This window comes from Pelobates fuscus, chromosome 4, assembly GCF_036172605.1.
Source record: "Pelobates fuscus isolate aPelFus1 chromosome 4, aPelFus1.pri, whole genome shotgun sequence".
Classification (NCBI taxonomy): Eukaryota; Metazoa; Chordata; class Amphibia; order Anura; family Pelobatidae; genus Pelobates; species Pelobates fuscus.
The window spans coordinates 120,374,429-120,388,928 of record NC_086320.1 but is presented as its reverse complement, the minus strand read 5'-3'; the positions used below and the strand labels follow the sequence as shown (position 1 = coordinate 120,388,928).

Here is a 14,500-nt window from a genome sequence, read left to right as displayed (position 1 = left end):
CCCCTCATTAGAGATGTCCCGAACAGTTCGCCAGGAACTATTTGCCGGCGAACATAGCTTGTTCGCGGTCGCCGCGGCGGGCGAACATATGCGATGTTCGGTCCGCCCCCTATTCGTCATGGAGGTGGGAGGGTCTGGGAGGGAGGGTCTGCTGCTGATTGGCTGGAATGTGTCTGCTGACTGTGAGGTACAGGGTCAAAGTTTACTCAATAATGACGAATAGGGAGCGGACCGAACACCGCATATGTTCGCCCGTCGCGGCGACCGCAAACAAGCTATGTTCGCTGGCGAATAGTTCCCGGTGAACTGTTCGGGACATCTCTACCCCTGATCCCTTTATATGTTCCCAGCCTTTCACAATAAAGGGCATAATTGTAAACACAGTGCTCACAAATCCAAGTGTGGTCACTGGTAATAACATGTAATCGCAGCATGATGTTGGAAAAAAACGAAACTTCCCATTTCCAGCATCATAAACCAGTATAAATATGCAGATTTCTCACAAATGTCTGTATTCCACAAATTGTTTGTATATGTAATTTGTGTATGTGCACCTGTGTATATTGGGTGTATGTGATTGTGCATTATTTGTGTTGTAAATGGTTAATGGATGGGGATTTGGCTTTGTTATTAGATAATATAGGTTGGTGGTGAAGGGAGCTATGTGACTGTGTGGGTTAGTATGTGGGTAGGGTTATATGAACACTGAAGAGTGTGGTGGGTAAAATGCGATTGTAGGAATATGACTGGGTGACTATGGGTAGACATGTGACTGGGTGACTATGGGTTGGCATGTGACTGGGTAAGTAACTAATTTGTTAAATATATGAATTTCAGTTGGTGGGGTGAATGTGACTAGGTGGGTGACTGCAGTATGTGGCTGTGTTTGGGACATAGAGCATGGTTGGGTAAATTTGAATGGGTGACAGTAAATAACTGGTTGGGAGTATGTGATAGGGTGCATGGCAGGTGAATGTATCTAAAGAGAGGAGCCAGTGAGAGAGACAGGGCGGATTCATGTTACTTGGAAGATAGTGCCGACATATTCTTGGCACCATAACTTCTTCAATGAGCTGTAGTATGGTGCATGATGTCTCTTTAAATCAGATATGCAATAGATAGTAAAGACATATTTTAATATGTCATTGTTTATTTAAAATAAAATATCAACATTATATATGTACTATCAACTTATGAATATCTTTTTTGATGTTGTAGTTAAAGATGGATACAAAGTCAGATCAGATTTAAATATAACTTTAGAGTTCCGTACTACAAACATGAATGGAGTCCTTATTGGAATCAGCAGTGCCAAGGTTGATGCAATTGGCCTGGAAATTGTAAATGGCAAGGTGAGTGTTTTCACTGCATCCAATTATAAATGTCAGATTGTACTGGCTAAATACTAGAATATGAAACATGTTTACTGATTTTAATGTGATAAGAAATAATGGAGACACTAACTTAGAATTTTCATATAAAGTGATTTTTTTTAATTAACTGTAAACGATTTTAGGAAATAATGAAAGAAGAATTTGTTGATTAGCTGGACTTTCATTTCCTAATGCTTCTTGCCAAGGACATTGTGATGCCTTGACCTCTTCCAAGTCAGCTATATTTTAGTGAGAGGTAGTGCAAGGGAGTGAGGTTTGCTGTAAACGTATCCTTTAATGAAAGGTTTTAGTTAATGAGTTTTTCCCAGCGGTACAAATAATAAGAAAATGATACAAATACAATGTATAATTATGTATGTGTGTGTGTGCGTGTACAATTAATCAGTGTAATTAACGTGTAATAATTTGCAGCCTACCTTTTAACAGTCTAGAAGTTCAACTCTAGGTTAGTGGGGGTTTCAATATTAGCGTATCCACTTTACTCACGTACTTTGTATCCACTACACACATTCTATAGCCACTATACACACACAAACAAATTCAGAACACACACACTTCATCCTTGTGGGTGGACTTAAGATGGGCCCTGTGGGTGGATTTGGGGGCAGGTCATGTGGGCGGACATGGGGCAGGTCATGTGGACTGACTTGGCGGCGGGCCCCGGGGGGCCCAGACCGTGGGCTGTGTCAGGGGCCCCAAAGTTTCTGGTGGCAGCCCTACCTGTAGGCTTTGTAATGTAAACACTACCTTTTCAGAGAAAAGGAAGTGTTTACATTACAGCCTAGAAACCCCTCTTGTGGCCACTCCTCAAACGGCCACTACAGGTGCTTCCTTGGTCAGAGCTGCACAGTGTACAGCATTGCAGTTCAGCGTCTCCACGCTCTTCAGGGAGACGCTGAACGCTCCCCATAGAGAATCCTATGGGAAGCATTGTGATTGGCTGAGATCAATTCTCATGATGTCAGCCAAGGCGGTGGATCGGGGTTGGGCCAGTGCTGGCAATCCTGCACAGCGCTGGAAGAACGGTGAGTTTTTTACCTTTTTATGGGGGGCAATGAGGGGCCAGGAACCCTACATATATTTTTAACAGTATAGGGTCAAGAATACATGCTTGTATTCCTGACCCTATAGTGTTCCTTTTACACTTAGCTAATACTAATCCTAATCCTAACCTAAAATGATCATGTAATGTAAAAGACTCATATTGTGGAAGCATGTATTTGGGGAAATAATGCATTTCAGAGTTATGGAAGCATTTCTAAACTACTCTACCATCTGCCTTGTGGTTTATTAGAATGTCTCCAGAAACACTTAATGGCACTATTCTGTGTGTGTGTGTGTGTGTGTGTGGCTAAATACTAGACATATGGAAACATTACAGCTCATGTTGGACTTTGAGAAGTCCTCCTTGGACAAAGAAACTGGAGAATCTTGTTTCCAAAACTATCCCAGAGTTTACTTCATACTAGATAAATGTAAATGATGCATAAAAGTAACATTTAGACTTTTGGGAGTTATGTCATCTTTGGTCTCACCACATTATTTTTGCTACTTTATTATATGCTGTCAGAGAGACTTTTATTTCCAGGCTAAAACTGGCGCACGGTGGATGAGGACTTAGAGATGAAACTGCTGTTCATTGCTGGTTTCTGCTCTCCGAACCTTTTGAATCACAGTTTTTTGTTTTAAAAAAACACAAACTATATTTAAAACAGGGTCCATCGCTAAGGGTACTGTACTCATTTGCATATCAAGCTGGGAACTCTGGGATTGTTGTGGAAACTTGATTTCTCAAGTTTATGTGCCAAGGATGACTTCTCAAAGTCCATCTTGAGATATGCAGGTGATGCATAACAGTCATTTTTCTATTTGTACTGTGGGGAGTTTATTTGTGTTTGGCCTCACCACAATGTTTTGGTACTTAGCTACATGCATACAGTTATAAAGGGAGCTCAATACTTATAAAGAATAAACAAAAAGGGTACAGGGTATAAATAGAAAGGGAGCTTCCCCACCTTTACCTGGGGCCAAACAGAGTTCAGCAATGTTTACAACCTTCTTGTTATTCTTCAATATGTGTCCATTCCCACACTTCATCCCTTCCCGCTATCTCCATTGCCATATTGGATTCCTGTTCTGGTATTTGAAGTGATTCAAGGCAAGCATAATGACATTTTACCAGAATTCCTCTGGAACTGAAAATTGATGAATCTCCAGCTGTGTAGTAACTGCCAAATAAATGCTAGCTTTTAAGTGGGAGTAATTACTAAATTTCCTCATAATATTACAGTAACTTGAATTAATAGATAAGTTGCATCAGCTAACGTATTACAATATTTAAATGGTCCCTGTGTTTCAAATCATACATTATTGTAGAGGAAACTGGAAAATGAATGTTCACAAGCTTAACTATTTGCATTTCACTTATAATATTATATTTAGGGACCATTAAGCACAGTCTCACGAAAAGAAATATTAGCAATATTTGGAATACATCCACACGAGCAGAGAATTTTCTTTTTTTCTTCTTAAATTTTTCTCATTCAAAATGTCTAATGTGTCTTTTATTGGGGAGATTGAAAATTGTCTATATTTTAACCAAGTAAGTTGAATCCCCAGTCTGCCAAGGTCTTGGTGACAAATAATTAGTCAATATATATTCTGGGATTAAAATATTGATTAATTTAACTTTTTTCATACTTATCAATTATCTGTATTCCTATTTTGATTAAACTAGGTTGGCATTCTCTGCAAGGGATGGACTGTCCTGACGCGCTAAAATATTGTAACTGTGTTTTTAGAAATGAATCAACTCTCAAAATTATGAATTTTAAGTAATTTTCAAAGTTGAATACTACTTCTTTAACTGCTCTTAAAGGAACACTATCGTCATTCAGATTACTTCATAGCAATGAAATCCTGTCCTTTTAACCCCTTCAGGACGGAGTCAATAGTACACGTTCTGATCAAAACAAAACGTAAACAAAAACTGGAATTTTCGCTATATGTCTGTTCACCCGTAGTTCCCCTCTTTCATATTATATGCACCCACACTTATTATATATAATTTTGTTCAGGAGAAACAGGGCTTTCATTTTATATCAAATATTTATATATGAAACATAATTTATTATGAATAAAATTTAAAAAACTGTGAGAAATTTAATTTTTTTTTTTAAATTTGTAGTTCCGCCTCACATTTTAGCTGTACATGTCATAATACTGTTAGGTTTTACTGCAACAAAAAGCACATATTTGTAATCAGCGATGTCTCACGAGTACAACAGTACCCCCTATTAACAGGTTTTATGGTGGTTTGGAAAGTTACAGGGTCAAATATAGAACGTTCCATTTTCAAATTGAAATTTGCCAGATTAGTAATGTTACCTTTGAGACAGTGTGGTAGCCCAGGAATGAGAATTACCCCCATAATGGCATACCATTTGAAAAAGTAGACAACCCAAGGTATTGAACGTGGGGTATGTTTAGTCTTTTTTTAGTAGCCACTTAGTCACAAACACTGGCCAAAGTTAGCGTTCATATGTGTTTTTGTGTGAAAAAAGCAAAAAACTAATATTTGGCCAGTGTTTGTGACTAAGTGGCTACTAAAAATGACTGGGCATACCCCATTTGCAATACCTTGGGTTGTCTACTTTTGCAAATGGTATGCCATCATGGGGGTAATTCTTATTCCTGGGCTACCATACGATCTCAAAGGCAACATAACTAATCTGGCAAATTTCAATGTCAAAAAAATGAAATGCAAGCCTTATATGTGACTCTCTAACTTTCCAAAACACCATAAAACCTGTACATGAGGGGTACTGTTATTCTCGGGAGACTTCACTAAACACAAATATTAGTGTTTTAAAACAGTAAAACATATTACAACAATAATATAGTCCATAAAAGTGCCGTTTGTTTGAAAAAAATGCAAAAAACTTCACTTTTACTTAAAATATCATTGTTTTAATAAAATTTACCAGTTTTAAACACTAATATTTGAGTTCAGCCAAGTCTCCCGAGTAAAACAGTACCCCCTATGTACAGGTTTTATGGTGTCTTGGAGAGTTACAGGGTCAAATATAGTGCTTGCGAATTAAATTTGCTGCACTTTCTCCCTGTGTTGTCAGGCATGTCAATCAAATTTTAATTAATCAAATGACATAATTACGTTAAAAAATGACTTAAATATATACGTAGAATTTTAATATATATGCATTTATAGGTATTTAAATTCTACGTGCATACTAATGTAATCTTTTATGTAATTATATGTATTTATCTCTATATATATATTTGCGGTTATTTGCATTTTATATATAGATAGATATATATATATAGAATGTCATTCTAAGTGTATTATGTTACCAATATATATATATATATATATATATTAATAGCAAAATACAGTTAGAATGAAATTACATATGCATATATAATTTATTTTAAATTTTGTTTCAATATTTTATTTATTTATTTTATTATTTTATTTATTTATTATTGTAATTAGACGTATTTATATATAATATATGTGTATATATCTATTATATATATACATATTATATATATGTAACGTCATTCTAAGTGTATTTTAATATTAATATATATACTAATATTAAAATACACTTTGTATGACGTTACATATATATAATATGTATATATATTATATATATAATATATATACATATTATATATATATATATATATATATATATATATATATATATAAATACTTTTAATTTAATTTTACACATGTTTAATACATTTTTTTTACTCTTCCTACCAGCAGGGGGACTGTCTAATATTTTAGACAGTCCCCCTGCTGGCAGATCCATAGCCAGCTATAGGGGGCCATGTGATCGCTCTTTGAGAGCGATCACATGGCCCCCGGGGGCCTCATTTGCCGGAGGGGGGCTGCCTGGGCTGTCAGGCAGCCCCCCAGAAGAGGATCGCGGCGGAGGTAAGTAGCTGTGATCTTCTGGGGGCTTAAGCCGTTACGGCGTTCTATGCCGCTGCAACGGCTTTAAAGCCCTTTAAAGCCGCGACGGCATAGAACGCCGTAACGGCGTTAACGGGTTAAACCTTCAATTAAAAATTAGCAGTTTTTGAGAAACTGCAATGTTTACATTTCAGGGTTAAGTCCACCTCTAGTGGTTGTCAGTAGGACAACCACTAGAGGTGATTCTGCTGCACTGACCAAGTAAGACCCTCGGTCACAGGATGTGACCTATGAGGAAGTTTGAATGTGTGTATGGCACTCACTGTGCATGTGCATTGGTTTTCCTATGCTTCTCTATGAGGAGCATTGGATTGGACATTGGTGGTGGCATCACTGGAAGCAGAGGTGTAAGCAGGAAAAAGGTAAATAAAATTTAATTTTGTATAATGTAACCTATGTAGAAAATGGAAGATGGTCTCTATAATGCTAGGAATACAGATTTGTATTCTTAACATATAGTGTTCCTTTCAGTTGTAAACATAGTATGCAGAATCTAGAAATTATACATTCTTCTGGATATACTTCTGGACCGAAGAGTTGTTTCTCACTAAATCATGGACCATTGTGTCCTCTTTGAGAATAGAGAGTCCACAAATATAAGTTTGACTTCCATCTACCATGGTAGAAAAGACAAATAATCTAAAAGGTAACAGAGACAATTTTTAATAAAATAAAATATTTCAACTTTTTTACTATTTAAACTTATGATTGTATATTGTATAGTAAACGATTCAAGTGCAACTGACTTAGTCCTCAAATAATAACTTTCATTCTTACAGGTTTTGTTCCATGTAAACAATGGAGCAGGTAGAATATCAGCAGTTTATAAGCCGCAGTACCCCAGTTCCCTGTGCGATGGGAAATGGCACAAACTTCAAGCCAATAAAATTAAGCATCGAATAGTTCTGACTGTTGATGGAAATGCAGTGAATGCAGAAAGCCCTCATGTCCAATCAACCTCAGCAGACACCAATAATCCAGTTTATGTTGGAGGATATCCAGGTGAGTTATTTTTTTAATATGTTAGTGTTTTACGCTGTTTTGCAAATTGACCTGTTGGTGCTGTTTTCAACAACAATTATCTTCAATAATGCCTTTAATTACAATATTTTATTTAAATATATATAATGGCAAAAAAGTAAAAAAAAAAAACACTGGAAACCTGCTCAGCTGACCCTGTCGTTTACGTTATTTCATTGAAAATGCTGGAGTTCCATTTACATATGCACACTGCAGCTGCAAGCTCATATCTTTTAATACAATAAAGGGAAATGCTTGTGCTAGCAAATGAATTAGCCTATTAGATTGTTTGCGCCTGCACAAGTGGCTTTATGGTGATCTGTATGAGAAATCAGAAATAATTCCCCCCTGGTAAGATACAAAGCTATTTAAAGACAGATATTGTTGATCCCTAATTTAATTAACAATCAGAGTCGATTGGAAAAGTCTTAGAGAAAATCTAAAGAATAGGGGCAATCAGACATAATTTTTTTTTTTTATTATTATTCATATTATGTTTATCTTCTTTGGTTTATACATGTTCCTGCATTAATTAGTAGCAACATTTATTAACAGCCAGATTGTATATGAAACACTCTACTGGATGATGCTCGACATGCATTACTCTTTGTAACGAGCAATTCTGGTTTAGCAAAAAAACAGGGTGCAAGAGTACGCTGTACAGTACAGATTTCTCTAATCTCAGGGCAGCACAAGGTCATACATCACTATTTAAGATAAGTGGCATCCAACCCATCACTGGCACTGCTGTATATCCATGTATTCTTAGTAAGCCATTTCAAATATGAAATCCAAACATCACTGATGTTTAATGGAACCAACCAACCCCCTTTTGTTTGTTTGTTTTGTTTGCTTAATTAGAAAGGGAGAGGCAGTTTAACCCCTTAAGTACACAACTTCAGAAATAAAAGGGAATCGTGACGGAATATTTCCGTCATGTGTCCTTAAGGGGTTAAACCATGAAACCGTATTTATGTCAGTACTGTTTTTGACTCCTGCTTCCTTCCACTTGGTTCCAGCTTCCACAATGTAAGCTATGTGCGTTTTGCTTTTAGTAATTCACGTTTACTGTGCAGTGTTAAAGTGATAGAATGTGTAAAACGTGATTATTATTTTTTTTGCAAACAGGTGCAATGTTTGGTTCTGTTAAAGGTCATTGAAGCACAATGTCACATTGTTTCTGGTTCTCTGCCCTTTTATCTATGCTATTTCCTGTTTAAAGAAAAAGAAGAATAGCATGCTCTCCGTGACCAATCAGCTCAGCCCACATGTAGTCGTAGAAAGATGGAGTGTGTAATTACGGAAGCTGTAAATGTTTAATTCTGATATTTTGTCTCTTAGAAGCCACATTGTAATTGGTTCATACGAGGTCATTGGCTCCCAACTCCGTCATCATGGCACATCATCATAGTCCAGGTTTTGCAAGTATTCCAATCGGAAACATGCTGAAAAAAGTCTTAATCCTGGGATTTTTCTTGTGCCTTGACCACTGAGTTGAGAACCACTGCATAGGGTTAAATAGGTAAATTGCTCACTGAGTGGTGTATTGTGTTTTTCCTTCAAGAAAAACTTAATCTTTGTTTTCTTTTGTGCTAGATTGTTCCCATAGGTATCATCAGATAGCATCTCTTTGGTGCAAAGTTGTTGCAAACAAAGAAGAGAAGCATTTTTTTAAATCTCTTACAACTGTACTTTTTTTCAAAGAATGGAAACCAGTATATTCCATACTTAACAAATCCAAACAAATCATATTGAGAAAATGCCACACAAAGGAAGAACTTGGTTCAGATAGAAATGTGTATTCTCACCACTAAGCCTTTTCCCTCTCTCCTTTTGACTTTATTTGTCTACATCCCCATCAGTTCAGCTATTTTTATTCCTTCAGACTGCTTTTTTTATTTTTTACTTTATCCTTTCTCACAATTGTTTTTTTTTCTGAGACCCACAATCATTTTTACTATTTCCTCATTATTCTGTTAGTCCCCCAGTCCCATTTGAAAAAAATGCTTCTCCTGTCAGCACCTTATTCACAACCTAAGATAAACCATCTTCACTCTTTAATGCTCCCTTTGCAGTGGCATTAATCGCTATTACTTTGTGTGTCAAAAATATTAGTTTGTGCTGCACAACATGCATTGACTATTGGCAGATAACACATATGTCCATGAGATATAGAATCATTGGTGTACAAATGGGGGGCGTGTGATGTGTCTACTGCTGGAGGGGGGAGGGTGACAGGATAGAAGGGAGAGCATGTCTCCTGCTATAGTCCTGCTCCCCACTCTTCAATTTAGAATTGGAGCACAAGGGGAAACACAAGAGAGCGAGGGGTAAGGGTGATAACAAAATGTGATTAGGGAAAAAAGAAAGACACAAAATGGGATGAGTGGAATAGGAGATACACAAAGAGTAATTAGGGTGTGGCATACAATATGGGGCGATGGGGGTAAATGGGGGGGGGGAGGGGGGTGCTAAGAGGAGAAACACAGGGGTGAAGGAGGGTAAAGAGAGAGACAAAGGAGGGTGAGAGTTTAATGAGAGCTACTCAAAAGGTGGCGAGGAGGGTGCAGAAAGATACAAGAGGAGGTCTAACAATAGTTGTTTCTTCGGGGCAGAGTGCCAACAGGTCATTTCACCCTTGGTGACAAATACACTAGGTATGCTTAAAATGAAAGAAGGAACTAGCTACATAGCTGATAGGATTAGACAGCACTCAACAAAAACTCAAGAAAGTAGTTTTTCAGCTAAACTAAAATTATTATTTATATAATGACTGTGTTATGTATAATATAGATATATAGCTTGCAACCATTATCTTTGAGGATTGGAATTGTGCATTTGTTTTAAAAATTTTAGTCAGTAGAAAAAACAATATTCATAATCTTTTTTTTTTTTTTTGTTTTTTTTGTCTTCCTCATGTCTAGCTGATGTGAAGCAAAACTGTCTGACTAGCCAGACTTCATTCCACGGATGTATACGCGACCTGAAATTAGTCAAGGGCACACAGACTGAAGCTGATGACTTCAGCAAAGCTTTTGAACTGCGTGGAGTCTTCCCTCATTCTTGTCCTGGAACCGAATTATAAACAGGAGACTTATTGTCTGCATTTAGTCCGATCATACATACAAAATGATTATCTCACATAAGATAATATGCTTCCATACTCTGTTGTTCACAAGGCAGTGAATGTTCGGAACGAGCCCCTAGAATGAAGTAGTATGAAGTGTTTGTGGGAGTGAGAATTTGACTAGTGTCATTCTAGTACTGTGATTTAATCGCTAAATGGTGAAAAACACATTGCACCCCAAAATATCCACTTCGGAAGACAACTTCAACATCACATTTCCTTATTATTATTTTACAGCTTGTTAATGGGCTAGGCCTAGATTTTGCAACCTTTTTATCAATTCACAACTATGCACTCTTTGGCGACTAAACATTTCTCATGACTGCCTTCACTTTCTAAGTCCCAGATAGATAGCGCTAATCTTATGTGAGATGACATAACCGAAGGTAGGCTAATCTTGGCACCCAAGATGATCGGGAACAAATCTTTCATGATGTTGTTTAACCAGCCTCCACATTAACTATGCATTATGGGTAATTTATTTACAAACCTACAGGATGCCAAGCTTAGCCATCACCAATTGTTTAACAAATGTAAACCCCATATTTTTGAATACTTTTCCAAGAGCCTCTCCTATGGTCACATTCCAGCTCAGGAAATTTGTACAATCAAACTCTAACTAACATAAGTGTATGCAACAAATACCTCCAGTAGAAAAATATTTTAAAGAAATGTTTTATTTCTGTGTTTCCAATGTTTGTTTACTGCTGGATATTGCTGAATACTTGACAGTATTTGAATACTTTTTCTCAGTTTACAAACTGTAAAATCGCAATAATTTTTGAATACAATTACAATAAAAGGTGCATGTATTCTTGAATGTAGTACTGTCATGTTTTATTATTTATGTATGAAATTGTAAGAACTGGTGATTATCCATTATTAATTCTTTAATGACAGAGGTTTTTCAGAGATTCTTTGCATTTCTGAATGAGGCTTTTTTGGTACTTTTGACTATGAGTTTGATTAACTGCTGTTTCATGACACTCCCCTGCATATTACATATTGGTTTTTAAAGAAGGACCAATGAGGATTCCTTTAGATACCATAGATATTTTTATAACACAGCATATTAAAAATAATGAACAACATTTTTTTCTTTTTTTTAATGGAGAAAAATCACTATTTTGTTTATAATAAATTCTACCCATCCAGTGCTAGTGTACAACCCTGTATTCCTAAAACTATAGTGCCCTAGTCTATATTTAGTTCTGAGAGCCCACTAACTGAATTTAAACTAATTAAAACAGGATTTTACTTACCTTTTCAACACCATCAACACTCCCTTCTCGCTACTTGCCACCCACCTCCTGCAAGGTCATTCGGCATGCCTCATTCTCGTACAGGATCACTGAGGACTGATTCGCATGCATCTCATGTCTCAACTGATAGAAACAATGCTTCTATGAGTTACATTTCGTCTTCTGACTGAGATTTACTTGGTTGTTGTAAAGCAGGGGTCCTCAAACTCCGGCCCCCCAGATGTTACTGAACTACAAGAATCATGGGAGCTGTAGTTCAGCAACATCTGGGGGGCTAGAGTTTGAGGACCCCTGTTGTAGATCAAGCGCCTCTAGTGACTGTGTGAAAGATAGGACTGATACAAGATAGTAGACAGGGGAAACAGGTCAGGCAAGGGGACTTGGATTTGACACTATCGTGGTTTGTGTTAGTTTGATTAGTGCTGTCTCACTAGATGTTCATCTACAGATGTCAGATAAAGGGCAAGAACATTCCTCAATTTAACTGAATGTTTCGCATAACATAAATTGTTTTATAAACAACGAGTGATACACATACAAGTGTTATCTTTGTAAAAGTGTTGATTTAAAACTTACAATGAATAAGTCGCACATATGGGTCAAAGTTTAGTTAATATGCAAACAAAAAGGCAGCCATAAGAACAGAACACTTCTGTGACATTTACCGCACTCACATACCCATATTTTCGCAAGTGAAGTGCATTAAAACTGCTGATAAATTTTCTACCATGTCATTGTCTGTGCAGAGCTACATTAACACAGTAGACAAAAGTTTCCTTGCAGATTTTCTTCATATTAACCCAGTGGCGTAGCCGCGTAGCAAATTCCCTCCGCTGCACAGATCCCTCTGCCTCCCTCAAAGTCCCCCTCCCTGCACAGATACCCGGCATACTAAACAGAGCGCTGGAGGAGTAGGGAGCTTCACCACACTGGACTCCAGGAACTCAGGAGGTGAGTGTGTGTGAGTGTCTGCCTGTGTGTGTGTGTCTGTCTGTCAGTGACTGAGTGTATGTATGTCAGTGAGTGTCTGCCTGTGTGTGTGTGTCTGTCATTGAGTGTTTGCCTCTGTGTGTGTGTGTATGTGTGTGTCTACCAGTGAGTGAGTGTCTGTCTGTTTGTCAGTAAGTGTCTGTGTGTGTGCTGTCAGTGAGTGAGTGCATGTTTGTCAGTGAGTTTCTGTGAATATGTGTGAGTGAGTGTGTGTGTGTGTGTATGTGTGTATGTTAGTGAGTGAATGTGTGTGTCTGCCAGTGCGTGTCTGTCAGTGAGCTAGTGACATGAGAGGGGCGGCAAAATGGATCTTTGCCTAGGGCAGCAGAAATCTTTGCACTGACCCTGCCTCTCCACCTACCCCTGCACTTTCACAGATCCCCTCTCTCCCTGCACCGATCCCCTGTCCCCCTGACTCCCCTGCACACATTCCCTCCCCTGCCCCTGCCTCACTGACAGCCCCTCTCCCTGCACAGATACCTTCTCTCCCTGCCTCCCCTGCGTACATCCCCTCTCGCCCCTTACTCCCCTGCACAGATCTCCTCTCTCTCCCTGCCTTCCCTGTACCCTGACACTTCTCCTCCCTCCCCTGCACAGATCCCTTTTCTGTACTCTGACAGTCTATCTTCCTCCCTGTACAGTCTATCTTCCTCCCCCTGCCTCCCCAGCAAGTGTTTCTTTTCACAACAATAAAAAGTTAAATATACTAAAGCGCTTTAGTAACAATAATTATTTAAAGGAACACTGTCCAAATGTGCAAAACCCTCACCCCCATAAAATCACTCTTTAGTAGCTTTGTCCCCAATGAATTACATGCATGATTTTTTCATGCATGTATTCATTGGGTGTATATCTTTAAAAAGCTTGAAAAGGTTGTAAACTGTGTTGGACTAGAGGCCTTGAGTACTTAAAAGAGGTATGTCTGGTGCAGCCACGGACGTCCGTGACTGCACCGCACATGACGTGGGTCGAGATTGGGGCGTCAAACTCAGGGGCAGCCCTGGGCGGAAAAAGTGCTAGCTACGCCACTGTATTAACCCATATTATATCTGCAAATATTTTTGTCCATTGTCTGCTCTGCGTTCTGGGAAAATCATGTATTTGCCAAAAATAAAAATGTCATGGTTGTTTTCAGCTGCTATAATGTTAGGAAGGTAAGCAGACCTGCATGCCTCTCCATCACTTAACTGAAAAAGGGGTGGCATTCTGTCTGGTAAGGTGAATGGGAAGAGAAAGAGAGGGTTTGTGTCCAGGTTGACAGTGTGGCAGCACAGTGGGGGTGGCATGGACAATGTTGTGGCAATGAACAGATATAACATATCTATAATCTCATATATGTACTCACAATGCAATTAGATATGCAGCAATGTTTATGGAACAAGGTGACATTATGGTTATGTGGCAATATTGTGGCAATAGAATTCTGGATAATGCTATAATTCGCTCCTACAATGCATATAGCCTATAAACTTTTGTGGGAAAATGTATTAATGGATCACTAATGTCACCCAGACCACTACATCTCAATTAAGTTGTCTGGGTCCAGTTGTCCTGTCATTTTAACAAAACACGATGGAATACAAACCTATATTCCTAGTTCTATAGTGTCACTAGATCTATATAGGTCCCCCACACTGCCAAATAATAAATGTAAAAAAATAAACAATGTTTTTACCTTTTCCTAGCGCTGAGGTTCACTTGTTGC

General features: G+C 38.0%; 1 protein-coding gene across 2 annotated transcripts in view; it reads left to right on the top strand.

The window, feature by feature from the left end:
- LAMA1 (laminin subunit alpha 1) overlaps positions 1-11,363 on the top strand; it is a 173,839-nt gene extending 162,476 nt beyond the window's left edge. For both annotated transcript variants that reach the window (XM_063451545.1, XM_063451544.1), the window contains exons 61-63: positions 1,219-1,352; positions 7,176-7,398; positions 10,341-11,363. In XM_063451545.1, the coding sequence (XP_063307615.1) occupies positions 1,219-1,352; positions 7,176-7,398; positions 10,341-10,501 (518 nt within the window). In that variant the 3' untranslated portion in view covers positions 10,502-11,363. The remainder of the gene's footprint in view (positions 1-1,218; positions 1,353-7,175; positions 7,399-10,340) is intronic.
- Positions 11,364-14,500: the final 3,137 nt, after the last annotated feature.